This window comes from Sceloporus occidentalis, unplaced genomic scaffold, assembly GCF_023333645.1.
Source record: "Sceloporus occidentalis isolate IW3139 unplaced genomic scaffold, rSceOcc1.0.p SCAF_1, whole genome shotgun sequence".
NCBI lineage: Eukaryota > Metazoa > Chordata > Lepidosauria > Squamata > Phrynosomatidae > Sceloporus > Sceloporus occidentalis.
Window position 1 is genome coordinate 196,410,007 of NW_028316981.1, and position 16,940 is coordinate 196,426,946.

Genomic DNA, 16,940 nt, shown 5'->3' on the forward strand with positions numbered 1-16,940 from the left:
GGTTGCTGTTTCAATATGACAATTGGTATAATTATAACTTACTTGCCCTTTTAGCTGTACCTGTTTTTTAATTATGTTGTGTGCTGTGCAGGGTCCCAGTCAGTCCTGGGGAAAAGGTGAGATATAAATTAAATAAATAAATACACATAATTCTGCTTCCTGGAGGCACCCAGGAGCATGATCTTCCTTGTTTTGACTTCTCCCATTCCAAAATTTACAGTACAACTTTCTGTATTTACAGCACAGCTTTCTATATGTTTACTTATATAGTGTTCACTGTGGCTTATTCCCAAGAAAGCGCACATAGAATTGTAGTCCTGATATCTGGCCAAAAGAGGTGGTACATCTGGCCAAAAGAGGATATCTGAGCAAATCTTCTAGGGCTCAAAGCCACTCTTACTTGATGGAATTTTTGATCCGTGTGTATGTGTGTGTTTATTCCTTTCTTTAACAGACACATAATAACATCTAAAAGCATCCAACACTAAAGTAATAAGAGGTACAGTGAGGATATTCACAAATAAAACTTAATAATTCTATAGATCTAGCTGACCAAGTGGTTTGCATTCTAAAATAATAGTAGAAAGAGTATTGAAAAATGTGCATACACGAGCAGAAAATGGAAAAGTGACAAGCTCCATGTACTGCTAGATGATCAACTGTTTATTCTTTTAAAAATCCCTATGTGCTTCGGCCTATATGAAAGCAAGCCTTCTTCAGGGGCATTCAACAAATATCACTGGATTTGTCAACATTATTAGCTAATACTTTGTGGTCCAACCCTTTGGAGAGTGTTGTCTACGGACCTTATCGCACATGCAATTTTAAACGTATGGGGAACTGAAGGGGGATGCTCGTGTGCACATGCGCCCTGAAGAAAACTGAGTTTACCGCACATGAAGACGTCCACCAACAGGCCCCGTTCCGTCCCCCGGCGTGCACCTGTTCGCGTCCAGTCCTGACGGGTGCGATTTTTGCCTGACGGACTACTTTCCGTCAGCAAAAAATGGCGCCCGTCAGGACTGGACGCGAACGGGTGCGCTCCGGGGGATGGAACGGGGCCTGTTGGAGGACGTCTTCATGTGCAGTAAACTCAGTTTTCTTCAGGGCGCATGCGCATATGAGCGTCCTCCTTCAGTTCCCCATACATTTAAAATTGCGTGTGCGATAAGGTCCTACAACTCCAGTGATTTTTGTTGGATGTCCCTGAAGAAAGTTTGCTTTCATACAGGCTGAAATACATACAGCTTTTTAAAATTATAAACAGTTGACCATCTAGCAGCACATAGAGCTTATCCTCTTTCTATTTTCTCATTCAAAAATAATACCTGCCGTATTTCTTCCCACTCCTGATCGATGAGGCAGTCTACCATGTACGGTAATATGTGATCAGGATCAACAGCTCGCAAAGAGGGCTCAATGACTTTCAGCAATGATCTGTAAGGGTCCAGATTTTGAATCATTTCAAAATTCCAATTTTCAATTGCATGATGTAGGCCAGTGTAACCTTTAGAAACAAGATGGCAGAAACATATAACATCACATAAGACTTCTGTTAAAACATTTGCATTGATAAAACAAGCTAGATTTTTTCCCCAACTCAGCAACAATACAGATTAGGTGCTACAACATCCCCACAAATTCTAAAAGAGGTGGTCTGGAGAAGAAACCTCATTCTGATCTTGAAGGAGAGACGCAGAATCCATTAGGGATATACATGATATGCTCTCCTCAGAAGTATTTCACAAGCACATTTTACAATTCCTAATATCCTCCTGTTAACTCTTATAAAAAAGATTTCCTAAGGGGTAGGGCCTAAATACCCTGCAGGTACCAGATCTCATCTGATTTTGAAAGCTAATCAGGGTTAGCCCTGGTTAGCATTTGGATGGGGAAGTGCCATGGAATGCCTGATGATAATGGCTATATTCAGAAGAAGGAAATAGCAAACCATCTGTGAGTACAGGCTAGTATTTCTTGCCTCAGATAACCCTGTGAAATCAGTGGGGGTCACCATAAGTCAAGAGGTGACTTAAAGGCACATGATCACACACCCAAGGGGCACTGCCACATGTATACCCACCAAGAAACACTTTATTTTGATTTCATTAAACAAATTTATCAGTTCTTACTTTGTCTTCAGCTAAACTTACTGGATTCTAGCCTCATTCTGTCCAAACGCTGGCTTAGCAAATGGTGTCCAGTACAATTTTTAAAATCTCACATGAATAAGGTCTTCGTATATTGAAAGGTACACATGGCATGATAAGAAAATAAAACTTTGCAGCACACTCAAACCTGCCGCATTCAGCGCATCCAAAAATCCACGGAACCATCCCTCTGATGTGAGTTCCACAAGGGACTGAAGAAATAGCTCTGCAGCAGTTGTGGGTTTGTCCTTCAGCCCTTGAATTTTCTCCACTATCTCTAGAGTGAAATTAGAAGAATTATTATTACTGAAGTGCATCACTTATCCCAAAGGTAAAAACTGGATATCAGAGATCTAAATCAAATTGTTAGTCCCAACTAGAGTGAAGTCACTGAATCAATGGCACTTCAGATGCCAGCCACAGATGCAAACAAAATGTCAGAAATAAACTCTTCCAGATCATGGCCACATAGCCCAGAAAACCCACAGAAAACTATGGATGTTGGCCAGGAAAGCCTTCTACTTCACTTCCAGGAGTCTTTGACTTACCAAGGACTAATCTACACACTGACAATTATACTGGTTAAATGCGAGCAGAATGTGATCTGGCCATATGTGATTTGAACATAATTGCCCTATAGGTGTGTATGTGTGTGAAAAAGTCTTCAAACTCCGAAGAGAAAGCAAACATACTTTTTACTGTAGTATCCGAAAGGACGTACATTATCGTTGAAGCAAGATGATGCCCAAAATACTACAACAGAGATTTTTATTCTATATGGAGTAAGAAATCGCAGACGTCCCTGCTGCATTCAGGAAAGAAAGAGACACTAAGAATCATATTGTAAATATACATTGACTACTGGAGCATACCAAAGAACTTCGAAAAAAAAACAGCCTGTGATTGATAGGTTGTAGCAAAGTTTTTGATTGTGTGAAAAACGACTTGTTCTTACATTACGGAGGAGGGGTGCCTAATAACTTTGCACTGTTAATGTTAGAAAGCATTAAAACATGGTTGATCAAGCTTACTTAGGGGTTGTCCACATGGACAAAAAAGTCCGGGTCCCCTCCCCAGCCTCATATTATCCTGTTTGGATGATGCAGGCCAAAACCCTGGAGGCAGGATTGGGACCGATTGGATCCAGCCGGATTTCGGGCCAAAAGGGCCTTAGCGCAGGACAAATTGACCTACTGTTTGCCATGGAGTTGCCAAGAAAACTCCAAAGCAAACCCTGTCAGACCAGACAGTCCCATGCGCCCCTTATGTTTGTCTGTCATTGCACAGCAACAGGGCTCTACTCACATGCAGAAGTGGAAGACGGAGGTAAGGAGTGTACAATTTACCAGATCTGTGGTGTGGGGACGGGAGGGTGTGCCAACACTCACTTGTCCCCACACCACCCTGGGGACCGATCCAGGTTGAGCCCCAGGCTCAGTCCCTAATACATAAAATAATGTTTCACAGTATGAATGCAATAATGAGACCCAGCATGGTATAGTAGTTTGAGTGCTGGACAATGACTCTGGAAACAAGGATTTACTTCTCTGCTCTGCCATGAAACCCACTGGGTGACCTTGGGCAAGTCACATTCTCTCAGCTTCAGGAGAAGGCAATGTAAACCTCGTCTGAACAAATCTTGCCAAGAAAATACCCTATGGAGTTTATCACACGAAGGAGGTCGGAGGTTTATCCTGTGAATATCCCAGAAAAATCGCGTAATTACATGAAACGATTTCATGCGACATCACACAAAACCCACCATTAAAGTGGTCACAAAGAAGCATTAACGTGCATCTTTTTACTTTCGGGATTTTAGCAACAATTTCCGATATCACTTTATTTGCGCAATCGCGTGTGATAATAATTCGCACCATCACTCACCATTTTCACTTTATTTGCAGGATGCTTTAAATGCACTTTAATCTCTCTTTAATGCCAAAATTAGCCCCACTGTGATAAACTCCTATGATAGGTTTGCCTTAAGGTCTCCCCAAGTCAGAACAACTTGAAGCCACACAACGCACATGCACACACAGCTTTGGTGCCACAACAAACGACAAATCCCAGGATAAAGTGGTGTCAAACCATAAATTATTCCTGTAGCATAGATGCAGCCTACAACTCTAGAATCCAAGGTTCAGTTCCCCACACACCCACAGAAACCCAATACAAATCCAAACTACAAATCCCAGGATCCCAGAGCACTGAAGCTGAGTCCACACTACAGATATAATCCAGGCTGACACCAATTCAACTGACATGGCTCAGTGCACTGCAGTTTTCTGAGATATTTAGTTTTCCATGTCTCAGAGCTCTTGTGCCACAACAAACTACAATTCCCAGAACTGGACTATTTCTGCAGTGCAGATGAAGCCTCAGCCAGGGCACTTAAAGTGGTGTCAAACTGCACTGTTTCTGCAGTGCATAGGCAGTCACAACAAGTGACTCTAGAAGGAGAAGCTGACAGAGCAAAACTGTGCCTAGTGTTTAAGAAGGAGAAAAAGAGGCTGCATCTGCACTGCAGAAATAATCCAATTTGACACCGCTTTAACTGTCACTGATGAATGCTATGGAGTTCTGGAAACTGTAGTCTTGTGAGACATTTAGCCTTCTCTGCCTGAGAGCTCTGGTACCACAACAAACTACAGTTCCCAGAATGCCATAGCATTGAGCCAGGGCAGTCAAAGCGGTGTCAAACTGCGTTAATCCTGCAGTGTGGCTTTCTATGGCCGAGTGGGGAACTGAGCCTTTTGGACTCCAGAGAGTTGTGAGCTGCGTTTAATTTGTTGTCTGCTATATTTTATTGTTTGAATGTTAAGATGTATTAAGTTGAATTATTTTCATAGAATGTAGGTTTCTTTTAACTATTTTAATTGATCATATGTACAGTGCTGTGTAAATTTACAGCACTTTATAAATAAAGCTTAATAATAATAATAATGCATGCGTGCTACAGAAATAATTCATGCTTTGACACCACTTTGTCCTGGGATTTGTAGTTTGTGGTGCCCCACCCCTCTGACAGAGAAGGCTAAACGTTTCCCATAACTACAATTCCCATAGCATTGAGCCAGGGCCATCCTACTTTGGGATGTATAGTTTGGCGAGAGCATTCTCTGCTAGCACCTTTTGATTCCCCCTGAGCTCAGGAGCTGCCAAGCAGAGAAGGCTAAAGGTCTCCCAGAACTATAGTTCCCATAGCATCTTACTTTGGGATTTATAGTTTGGTGAGAGCATTCTCTGCTAGCACCTTTTGATTCCCCTTGAGCTCAGGAGCTGCCAAGCAGAGAATGCCATTGCCAAGTCTCCCAGAACTACAGCTCTCACAGCACTGAGCCAAGGCAGTTAAAGCGGTGTCAACCTGGATTATTTCTGCAGTGTGGACTCAGTTGGCGAACCTCCCCCCAATTTACCGTCATCGAGCCAGTTCTTCATGTAGCTGAGGATGTAGACCGGGTTGAGGGTCTTCTGGATGTGATGCCTGAAGCGGAGCAAGTTCTCCTTCTCCTGGGAGGTCATTTTGGGGGTCCCCAGGGGCTCCCCTGCCTCCTTCCAAGCCCTGGCTTCTCCTCCAGCAGCCTGCCTTTGATTCCCTAGAAATGGCTGAAAGGGGCTGGGAGGAGGAGGAGGAGGACTAGAGCCAGGAAAGGAAAGCTGGCAGGGAAACGAAACCGAGGGAAGGGAAACCGAAACGGGGCTGAGAGACTTATGATTGGCTGGGAAGAGGAGCAAGCCAGGCCTCCCGGCTGCAGAGGCCCTCCTCTAGAAGTGGTGCAGTGCTAAGCAGGGTCAGCCCTGGTTGGTATTTGGATGGGAGGCCACAACCATCACATACCAGGAGCTGTGGGCTATATTTTTTCCCCTAGACTTTGCTTAAGGTCCAAAACAACAACAACACCACACCGCAGAAATAATACAAACTATAAATCCCAAAGTAAGATGTCTTGACTCAATGCTATGGGAACTGTAGTTCTGCGAGAGACGTTTAAACTTCTCTGCTTGGCAGCTCCTGAGCTCAAGGGGATCAAAGGTTCTAGCAGACAATCCTCTCACCAAACTATAAATCCTAAGTAAGATGCCCTGGCTCAATGCTATGGGAACTGTAGTTCTGGGAGACCGCTTTAACTTTCCTAGCTCAGTGCTAAGGGGAATTCTGGGAGCTGTGAGGCACTGAGCCTTCTCTGTCATTCAGAGAGCTCTGTTGCCACAACAAACTACAACTCCCGGCATTTCCTAGCACTGAGCCAGGGCAGATAATAAAGCAGTCACAAACTGGACTATTATATCTACAGTGTGTTTGGACCTAAATCCTGTTCGACTGAGAGAGTCGTAATTCCAAGTCAGCATATATAGGACTGAGCTGCAAACCTAACATGTGAGCCTGGATTTCCAAACAGTAAATACATCATCATGAGTTTATGTACAAACCTCTAAGCACTTTGTTAATACACTTCTAGGCTGACCAAACACTCTACACACCATTTTATGTAGCTCCATCACACTGATGAATTTATGCAACATTAGTGTCATATAGTGTCAAAACATCATTGCCATCTTCAAAAATGTACTAAGCACAGGTAATGACCAATGAAACATTTTAGGATATGTTTGTTGGATCCATTTTAAAACAGCTTATCAACATAAAGAGCAGCAATGGCACCCCCAGCACTGAGGCTGAATCCACACTGCAGAAATAATCCATGTTGACCCCACTTTAATTGCCATGGCTCCATCCTATGGAATATTGGGAAGTGCAGTTTTGAGAGCTATTTACGGTGTCACAGTGGTGTGTGCCTTCAAGTCGTTTCTGACTTCTGGCAACCCTAAGGCAAAATCAATCGTGGGCTTTTCTTGGCAAGATTTGTTCAGAAGAGGTTTGCCATTGCCTTCCCCTGAGGCTGAGAGCATGTGACTTGCCCAAAGTCATCCATTAGGTTTCTGTGGCCAAACAGGGAATCGAACCCTGTTCTCCAGTTGTAGTTAAACACTAAAACCACTATGCCACATTGGCTCTTGATCTATTTGTAGGGTTGCCATATTCCAATCCCTCATATTTGGGCATCGAACTGACATATCAGGCAAATTATTATCGTTATTTGCATTTTAGGACAAACCCATCAATCTTTGCACTTTTTCTATCATTATGTTTCAACCTCAGTACCAGCACCAAGAAAAAATAAAACCAGGAAGCAATAAAAAGACGTTGGACGCAATACACTTAAGTGTTATATAAAAGAGATGACAAAATGAAGGACGCATGGGATGAAGAGCCATATGAAAATGAACCCCAAAGTCTAAAAAAAAAAAAAAAACCTAAGGTGGAAGCTGCAATAAGAGAAATATCAAAAAACAAATCACCAGGAATAGATGATATTCCAAGTGAACTGCTGCAATCCACACTGACAGAGTCAGCTCTAGTGCGAACCAACATATGTCAACAGATATGGAAAACAAAACGACATCCAACAGATTGGAAACGATCAATAAGCATCCCAATTCACAAAAAGGGAGAGACAAAAAGAGTGCAGCAATGACAGGACCATAGCACTAATTTCTCATGCAAGCAAAATCATGCTCAAAATTCTGCAACATAGACTCCAACCATACATAGAGAGAAATCCCAGAGGATCAAGTGGGGTTCAGGAAAGGAAGAGGTCCTAGTGACCATGCTTCAAACATATGAGGGCTAATGGAATTTCAAAAGCAGCATGTGCTTTAGAGACGTAACCGTGCAGGAATACAGTGCGCCCGCGCCATACGTGGGCGCGCCATACGCGGACTTGAGCGTACGCGCTCAAGCCGCGGCGCGCGCACAGGGCAGAAGGGGCGGCGCGTCCCATTCAATTGAATGGGCACGCGCGCCCATTGCGCCCCACGCGTGCCCGCGTCACCGCGCACGAGCCCCATTGTTTCCAATGGGGCTCAAGCATAGGCGGAATTCGCCTTATGCGGAGGGATCCGGAACAGATCCCCCCCGTAAGGCGAGGACGCACTGTACAGATAATTCAAGACAGTGGGAAGACTACAGGTCACTGTGGCATTTTAAAAATAGTCTGCTAGCCACAGAATTTTATTTGTTTTTCACCTTTTAATGCCATCTTTTCACCAAGGAGTTCAAAGCAGTGCTTTGCCCTCCATCTTCAACCAGCCAAGGGCTGTTAAGTTGCCAAACAGTGAAGCCCACGGCCACCTAGCTAGTTTCACAGCTGAATGGGGATCTAAACAGGGACAGAGTTTTCCATTCTCCTTTCTCTCATGCAGAGACTCCCAAAATGGCATTTTTAAAATGGTACTTAGAACTTCTGTGACTAACATTTTCATTTTATAACAATTTTTCTCCTGGATGATTTTCAACAACTTTGTCTAATGAAGAATTCAGGGGAGCTTTGAAAGCCAGCTACATGTACAATGTGCATTTGGGTTGGGCAAATGAAGTTATCATTAGCTCCATACAGACAGGCCAAAATAAAGCTGCTTCTAGTCACTTTGGAGTAAATGATGCATGCGTCCTAAGAGTCCAGAAGCTGCACCAAAGCTGCACTCCAGTCCTTAGGACTGGAGCGCGTCTTTCACACGGCTTCTGGCCTCTTAGGAAGCATGCATCTTTAAACATCATACCTCCAAAGTGACCCGAAGCAGCTTTATTTTGGCCTGTTTGCATGGGGCCATTGTTTTGAACATTATTGTATTAGAACAGAATCTTTACTATAGTCATAGTTCAGCACAGTATTTTGGTGTAGGGCCTACATGGCAACCCGGATATTTTTCATGAACCATTTGTAAGTCACCTTGGATGCCTTCACTGAATTGAGACACAGAGTTATTAAGTAAGGGTTCGTATAATAATGAAGTGCCGGTCCCTTTTAGGTTAATAAGGCCTCACCTCTGTCAGCTAATTTGGAATTGCTTTCTTTCTTTGATTTCACAGGTAATTTTGCCTTGTTTTACTTTGTTATGTTTTTTAAATGTTCAGATGTTTGTAATCGTATTGTAATCAGCTATCATATACTGGCCTATTACCACAATAAAACATTTACTTACTTACTAGGAGACACATAAATAAAATAATTATTTCAAGGTGTGGGTGGTTTCAGGGTTGGACTAGGATGCTGGTGGCCAGAATTCAAATCCAGTTTGGCCATGGAAACCCACTGGGTTCCTCTCAGCCTCAGAGGATGGCCGTGCCAAACCCAGTCTGAACAAATCTTGCAAAGAAAACCCCATGATACCTTTGCCTAGGGGTTGCCATAAGTCAGAAACACTTTGAAGGCACACAACAACCATAACAAACAAGGTGACACATAAATAAAGTAATTATTTCAGTAGGCATGTGTGTAGAAATCACTATTTCTGAACTCTGCAGGTGCCTGTTCCCAGGAGAAGTAAACCTAAGCTTGCAGCTGAGCCGCACCTTCCTAATACTTGGATGCCAGTCCCAGCCAGTTGAAGACAAGCACGCCTGCAGAGTGGAAAGTCAGCCCTGCTTTCTCTACATGCTTTTTGAGTGCCATAGTAGTTTGAGTGTTGGCCTATGACTCTGGAGACCAGGGTTCAGTTCCCCGCTTGGCCTTGGATTCAATGGGTGACCTTAGACAAGTCACACTCTCTCAGCCTCGGGGCAGGGACATGGCAAACCTATTCTGAACAAATCTCATCACACTACTGATGATGCGGATCTTTTTTAAAGAGTCGGGGGTTATTCACACTGTGAAAATAATCCAGGAGGAATCTGAGTTGAATCTCCATTGTTCACTCCCATCCTGAACACACTAGATTAAGTTGGCCTGGGGCTACCAAAACCCCCACTTTATCCAGATAATCAATATTGGCTTTCCCTCTGAGTTTTTTTCTAAAGCTCCACATCATCATTAGTGTGAATAACTGATGCAAACGGACCTGAACAGACCTGGGATGAAACTCTGCATGACTGTTTGGTGTATTTTTTGTTTGAATTTAGTACCCCTGTGAGTCATATGGATGGAGATCTTGTGGCACCGTTTGAGACTGACTGAAAGAAAGCAGTTGGCAGCATGAGCTTTCCCAGGCTTTCCTTTGGATGTATTTGGTGGAGTGGAAAACCAGAGATAGGCCTATACAGCGCCGCGTGGGGGAAAGCGATGGCGTTTGTGCTCATGGCACGTGCACCGCACCACACCGTGAGCTCACGCCCCATTATTTTCAATGGGGCTTCAGCACACACACTTTTTCTCTTACTCAGGGGTCCGGAAGAGATCCCCCACGTAGGGGAAGGACCCCTAACAACAACAACAACAACAACAACAACAACTGGAACTCCATTTTAACAGACCAGTCTGTTTCTGTAACAGAAAGGGTGGTAAACAAAGATGAAAACGAGTAAATAAACATGTCCTTTAAAAGTCTTCACTAATGTTAATATCCATCCATTTGTGTTTTTGGCGATGAATGACTGTGCTTATAAAAATTAAAAATTTAGCACATCAGCGGTAGTAGTTAATTAGACCCATCAGTGCAGTTGTGGCAAATCGGATGTCTATATCAGGCCTGCACAACATACAGCCCCTAAGGGTCCTATAGGCCGGCCCTTTTCGGCCGTGCAGGAATACATAGGATCTGAGAGCTGGAAGTTACTACTAAGGGCCATATAGGCCAACCCACTTCGGCCATGCAGGAATACATAGGATCCTAGACCTGGAAGTTACTACTAAGGGGCATATAGGCTGAACCTCTTAGGCCGTGCAGGAATACATAGGATCCTAGAGCTGAAAGTTACTACTATGGGTCATATAGGCCAACCCTCTTTGGCCGTGCAGGAATACATAGGATCCTAGAGCTGAAAGTTACTACTAAGGGTATTATAAGCCAACCCTCTTCGGCCATGCAGGAATACAGATAATTCAAGATAGTGGGAAGGGAAAGGATTAACTGGGATAATTGGAGAGTTTGCAATGGAAGGAAGCTGAGGATGAAGGGGAAAAGGGAAAGAGAAACTGGTACATTATTAAAAGCAGCTGAGAAATTGGGAGGTCAGAAGGTCTGAAGAAAAAACAAAGCAAAGTGCATGAACACACAAATTACTATTTAACATAACCATTTTTTATTATAAAATAACCATACTAGAACTGTCTTTCGCCAGCCTTTTTGGACTCTCTGCTGCTGGTTTTGCCTCTTTGGCCTGCTGCTGGGCTCATCAACAGGGAGCTGATTCATCATCATCCTCCCATTCTCTGCTGCAGATGGCAGGCAGGCAGGCGGGCGGGTGGGCGGGCGGGCGGGCGGACGGAAGGAAGGAAGGAAGGGGAAAAGGAGATTTCCCCCTGAGACTGGAGCTGCCTCCTGGATAGAGAAGAGGATGGGAGCAGCAGAAGGGCCATGCCAGTCTCATGCTCCAGCAGAGACCCATCATCATCCTCTGGCTCTGGCTCCCAGAGTCTAGTTCTGTATTATTGGGAGCCCTCCTCTTTCATGGGAAGAGAGGGAGGGAGAGGGGAAGGGGAAAGGGGGAAAAGGGGAAGAAGGGAAGGAAGGAGGGGAAAGGGAAGAAGGGAAGGAAGGAGGTATGGGGGAAGGAGTGAAGGAAGGAGGGGAAGGGGGAAGGAGGGAAGGACAGAGGGAATGAAAGAAAGACAGAAAAACGGAAGGAGGGAATGAAAAGGAAAGAAGGAAGGAAGGAAGAAGGAAATAAAGAAAGAAGGAAGGAAAGCATGGAAGGAAGAAGGAAGGAAGGAAAGAAGGAGAAAAGAAAGGAGAGAGGGAGGGAGTAAAAAAGGAGGAAACGAAGGAGGGAGGGAGGTAGGAAGGAAGGAAGGGACTAGAACTTTGTTTTGGATGGTATGGATATCTATTTTATACTAAATTAAATTCTAAGAAGGGATTAAGAGTATTGGTTGAATATTAAACCTAAATGTTGTTCAGTCCTTCCGAAATGGGCATCCATAAAGGAAGTGTTTTGTAACTGTGTCCAGCTAAGCCAAGAAAAATGGGCAAGGTATGAAGATCTGATTGATCAAAAAGGCAAAAGACATACAAATAAAGTCACAAAGCAATTGATATTATAAGGTCTTAGCTGTACCTGGTTTACTTATAGACAGATTAGGGAAAGGTTTATAATGGATGTTAAGACTTTAGCAATTGGCAAAGCGGATATGGAATAAGAAAAAAAATTGTTCATTAAGAAGATAATCATAGAATCAACATTTTTTATAAAATGTTATTAAAAATTGAATTAGAGAATGAACAAGTCAAAACCCAGATGGTGAAATGGGTGCAAAATTTGGGACAAAATATAGATTTTGATCAGTGGGAGAAAACAGGAGCGAAGAGATTAAAGTATACTTTAAGTGTTAATTACAAAAACAAATATTGTTAAGATACATTAACGTTGGTATAGCCCCTTTAAAAGGCAAAAATGTTGAAAAACACAACGAAAATTTGTTGGAAATGTGAGAAAAAAACACGGTATGTGCTGGGAATGTGTTGAAACAAAAAAAAAAAATACTGGAATGAAATACATAAGTCAATACAAATTATATTAGAAGATAGAAAAGGACCCCAAAATATATTTATTTAATATTATCTCAGATGATAAATTAGAAAAAAATATATGGGAAACTACTATTTTATATGATTTCAGCTGGCAGAATGGTTTATACTCAGAAATGGAAAATGAAGACAATACCTAATGTAAAGGACTGGTTGATAAAATTGTATGATGTTATAGAAACTGATGAATTAAGACATTTATTAAAGAAGAATTCAATGAATACGTCTGAAAAGCAATGGGAGCCTTTGATAAAAATTTTAAAAACAGAATGAGGAAAAGACTTTACTTTTGGACTGGAGTGATAAAAATATTTGTAAAATAGTTAGTATACTTTAAAGCAACCACAGATAGATGGACTTTACAATCATTTATGCGATTGTAGATACTTCTTGAAAATGGAGTATGTTTACTTTTAGATAGTAAGTAATATATTTCACCGTTAATAATGTCTGGAGACCTCATTTAATACTAGAAGGCAGGAGATCTCAAGTAAAAAGAAGGAAGAGTTGATATGGTTTAGACATATAATTAGATTTCTCTGTGGTTTGTTATGAAAGAAAATGAATTGTATGTGTGTGTTTAAATTTTATATATTATATCTATTTAAAAATTTAATAATGAATATATTTTTAAAAAAGAAAGAAAGGAAGAAGATGATGAAGGAGAAGAGGAAAGAGGAGGAAGGAATGCAAGAGGAGGAAGAAGAGGAAGGAAGAGGAAGGAGAGAAAAGAGAAGAAAGAAGAGGAAAGAGGAGGAAGGAGATGAAGGGACGGAAAGAGGGAGAGGAAAGAGGGAGAGGAAAGAGGAAAAGGAAAGAGGGAGAGGAAAGAGGGAGAGGAAAGAGGAAAAGGAAGGAGGGAGAGGAAAGAGGGAGAGGAAAGAGGAGGAAGGGGTGGAAGGAAGGAAGGAAAGAAGAGAGAACTATATCCCTCGGCAGCCCCTGCCCACCATGCCCTTCCAACCTGCCACTGCTGGTCAGTTGGCTGGGCTCCCCTAAGCGCCAGCCAACTGACCAGCAGTGGCAGGATGGAAGGGCATAGTGGGCAGGGGCTGCTGGGAGATATAGTTCTCTCTTCCTTCCTTCCTTCCACCCCTTCCTCCTCTTGGTTACTTCCTACTTTGGTTAAGCCGAGGTTTGAATCCAGCCAGAGCTCAAAGCACCTGGCTGGACTCTGAGAGTTGAAGCCCCAGAGTTCAATCCAGACCGGGGTTGGGGTGTTAGTGCTCCCCTCGTCTTCCCCATTGGTGCAGAGCTGCGTCCCGTCACTTGAGCCTGGCAAAGGCAGCTCGACCTGGATGGCACATTTTAAGCCTGGGTGGAACCGGTGGGATTGTCCTGCCCCAAATGGGGAAATGTCCACACCCAACGTCTGAGTGGCACAGCTTGGAAAGGTATGATGGCATCCTTCTCCTGCCACGCCCTCCTGCCGCTGCCTGGCCTCTGCTGCCTTCTGTGCCCCTGGTGGAGTTGGGGAAAGAGGGAAGGCTTGCTTCTGGCTTGGCTGCTGGTCTTCCTGAGGGCTGGAGGAATAGCTTTTGAAGCTTCCCACTCCTGCCATGCCCTCCTAATGCTGTCTTGCCTCTGCTGCCTTCTGTGCCCCTGGTGGAGTTGGGTGAAGAGGGAAGGCTTGCTCCTGGCTTGCCTGCTGGTCTTCCTGAGGGCTGGAGGAGTGGCTTTTGAAGCTTACCACTGCTGCCATGCCCTCCTGCTGCTGCCTGGCCTCTGCTGCCTTCTGTGCCCCTGGTGGAGTTGGGGGAAGAAGGAAGGCTTGCTACTGGCTTGTCTGCTGGTCTTCCTGGGGACTGGAGGAGTGCCTTTTGAAGCTTACCACTGCTGCCACACCCTCCTGCTGCTACCTGGCCTCTGCTCCCTTCTGTGTCCCTGGTGAAGATGGAAACCTTGTTTTTGGATTGGCTGCTGGTCATCCAGAGGGCTGCAGGAGTGGCTTTTAAAGCTTACCACTCCTGCCATGCCCTCCTGCTGCTACCTGGCCTCTGCTGCCTTCTGGATTATTGGGAGCCCTCCTCTCTCATGGGAAGGGAGGGATCGAGAGGGGAAGGGGAAGAAGGGAAGGAAGGAGGGGAAGGGGAAGAAAGGAAGGAAAGAGGGGAAGGGGGAAGGAGGGAAGGAAGGAGGGGAATTGGGAAGGAGGGAAGGAAAGGGATGTAGGAAAGGAGGGGAAAAAAAGAAGGAAGGAAGGAAGGACAGAGGGAATGAAAGAAATAAAGAAAAATGGAAGGAGGGAAAGAAAAGGAAGGAATGAAGAAGGAAATAAAGAAAGAAGGAAGGAAGGCATGAAAGAAAGAAAGGAAACGGAGAAGGGAGGGAGGAAGTGATAGAAGGAAGGAAGGGGAAAAGAAAGGAAGGAACAAAAGAAAGAAAGGAAAGAGGGAAGGGGGGAGGAATAAGGGAAAGAGGGAGTGAAGTAAGAGGAGGGAAGGTAAGGAGTGGGAGGAAGGGAGGGAGGAAGAAGAAAAGAGGTAGAAAGGAAGGAAGGAGGAAAGAAAGAAAGAAAGAAAGAAAGAAAGAGCGAGGGAGGGAGGGAGGGAAGGAAAAAGGACAAAAGGAAGGGAGGGAGGGAAAGAGAGAGGGAGCAGAAAGGGAGGAAGTAGAAAAAAGAAAAGAGGGAAGGAGGGAAGGAGGTAGAAACAGAAGGGAAAGGAGGGAAGAAAGAAGAGAGGAGGAAAGGGAGGGAGGAAGCAAAGAAAGAAAGAAGAGAGGGAGGGAAGGAAGGAAGGAAGGAAGGGAGTAAAGAAGGAGCATAGAAAGGAGAGAGGGAGGGAGTAAAAAAAGAGGAAAGAGGAGGAAGGAGATGAAGGGAAGGAAAGAGGGACAGGAAAGAGGTAGAGGAAGGAGGGAGAGGAAAGAGGTAGAGGAAGGAGGGAGAGGAAAGTGGGAGAGGAAAGAGGAGGAAGGGGTGGAAGGAAGGAAGGAAAGAAGAGAGAACTATATTTCCCAGCAGCCCCTGCCCACCATGCCCTTCAATCCTGCCACTGCTGGTCAGTTGGTTGTCGCTTAGGGGAGCCCAGCCAACAGACCAGCAGTGGCAGGATGGAAGGGCATAGTGGGCAGCGGCTGCTGGGAAATATAGTTCTCTCTTCCTTCCTTCCTTCCACCTCTTCCTCCTCTTCACTACTTCCCTCTTTGGTTAAGCCGAGGTTTGAATCCAGCCAGAGCTCAAAGCACCCGGCTGGCCTCTGAGAGTTGAAGCCCCAGAGTTCAATCCAGACCCGGTTTTGGGTGCTAGTGTTCCCCTAGTCTTCCCCATTGGTGCAGATCTGTGTCCCGTCACTTGAACCCGGCAAAGGCAGCTCAACCTGGATGGCACATTTTAAGCTTGGGTGGAACCAGTGGGGTTGTACAGCCCCAAATGGAGAAATGTCCACACCCAACGTCCGAGTGGCACAGCTTGGAAAGACATAATGGCAACCTTTTCCTGCCACACCCTCCTGCTGCTGCCTGGCCTCTGCTGCCTTCTGTGCCCCTGGTGGAGTCGGCGAAAGAAGGAAGGCTTTATTCTGGCTTGGCTGCTGGTCTTCCTAAGGGCTGGAGGAGTGGCTTTTGAAGCTTGCCACTCCTGCCTCCTGCTGCTGCCTGGCCTCTGCTGCCTTCTGTGCCCCTGGTGGAGTTGGGGGAAGAGGGAAGGCTTGCTTCTGGCTTGGCTGCTGGTCTCTCTGAGGGCTAGAGGAGTGGCTTGTAAAGCTTGCCACTCTTGCCACGCTCTCCTGCTGCTGCCTGGCCTCTGCTGCCTTCTGGAGCCCTGGTGGAGTTGGGGAAAGAGGGAAGGCTTGATTCTGGCTCGGCTGCTGGTCTTCCTGAGGGCTGAAGGAATGGCTTTTGAAGCTTACCACTGCTGCCATGCCCTCCGGCTGCTGCCTGGCCTCTGCTACCTTCTTTGCCCCTGGTGGAGGTTGGAGAAGAGGGAAGGCTTGATTCTGGCTTGGCTGCTGGTCTTCCTGAAGGCTGGAGCAGTGGCTTTTGAAGCTTACAACTCCTCCCACCCCTTCTGCTTCTGCCTGGCCTCTGTTGCCTTCTTTGTCCCTGGTGGAGTTGGTGGAAGAGGGAAGGCTTGCTTCTGGTTTGGATGCTGGTCTTCATGAGGTCTGGAGGAATGGCTTTTGAAGCTTCCCACTCCTGCCACAACCTCCTTCTTCGGCCTGGCCTCTGCTGCCTTCTGTGCCCCTGGTGGAGTTGGTCAAAGAAGGAAGGCTTGCTTCTGGCTTGGCGGCTGGTCTTCCTGAGGGCTGGAGGAGTGGCTTTTGA

At 45.0% G+C, this 16,940-nt stretch overlaps 1 protein-coding gene across 5 annotated transcripts in view; it reads right to left on the minus strand.

Annotated features, from left to right (window-relative positions):
• The window catches only part of RIGI (RNA sensor RIG-I), a 31,444-nt gene extending 25,651 nt beyond the window's left edge, over positions 1–5,793 (minus strand). Inside the window, exons 1-3 of one of the 5 annotated variants that reach the window (XM_089488173.1) lie at positions 5,567–5,779; positions 2,299–2,427; positions 1,329–1,507 (exon numbers count right to left, since the gene is read on the minus strand). In XM_089488173.1, the coding sequence (XP_089344299.1) occupies positions 1,329–1,507; positions 2,299–2,427; positions 5,567–5,672 (414 nt within the window). In that variant the 5' untranslated portion in view covers positions 5,673–5,779. Of the gene's footprint in view, positions 1–60; positions 109–1,328; positions 1,508–2,153; positions 2,173–2,262; positions 2,428–5,566 lie in introns of those variants that run through there. The other 4 variants (XM_089488207.1, XM_089488192.1, XM_089488178.1 and 1 more) reach the window with 4 other exon arrangements.
• Between the last annotated feature and the right edge of the window lie 11,147 nt (positions 5,794–16,940).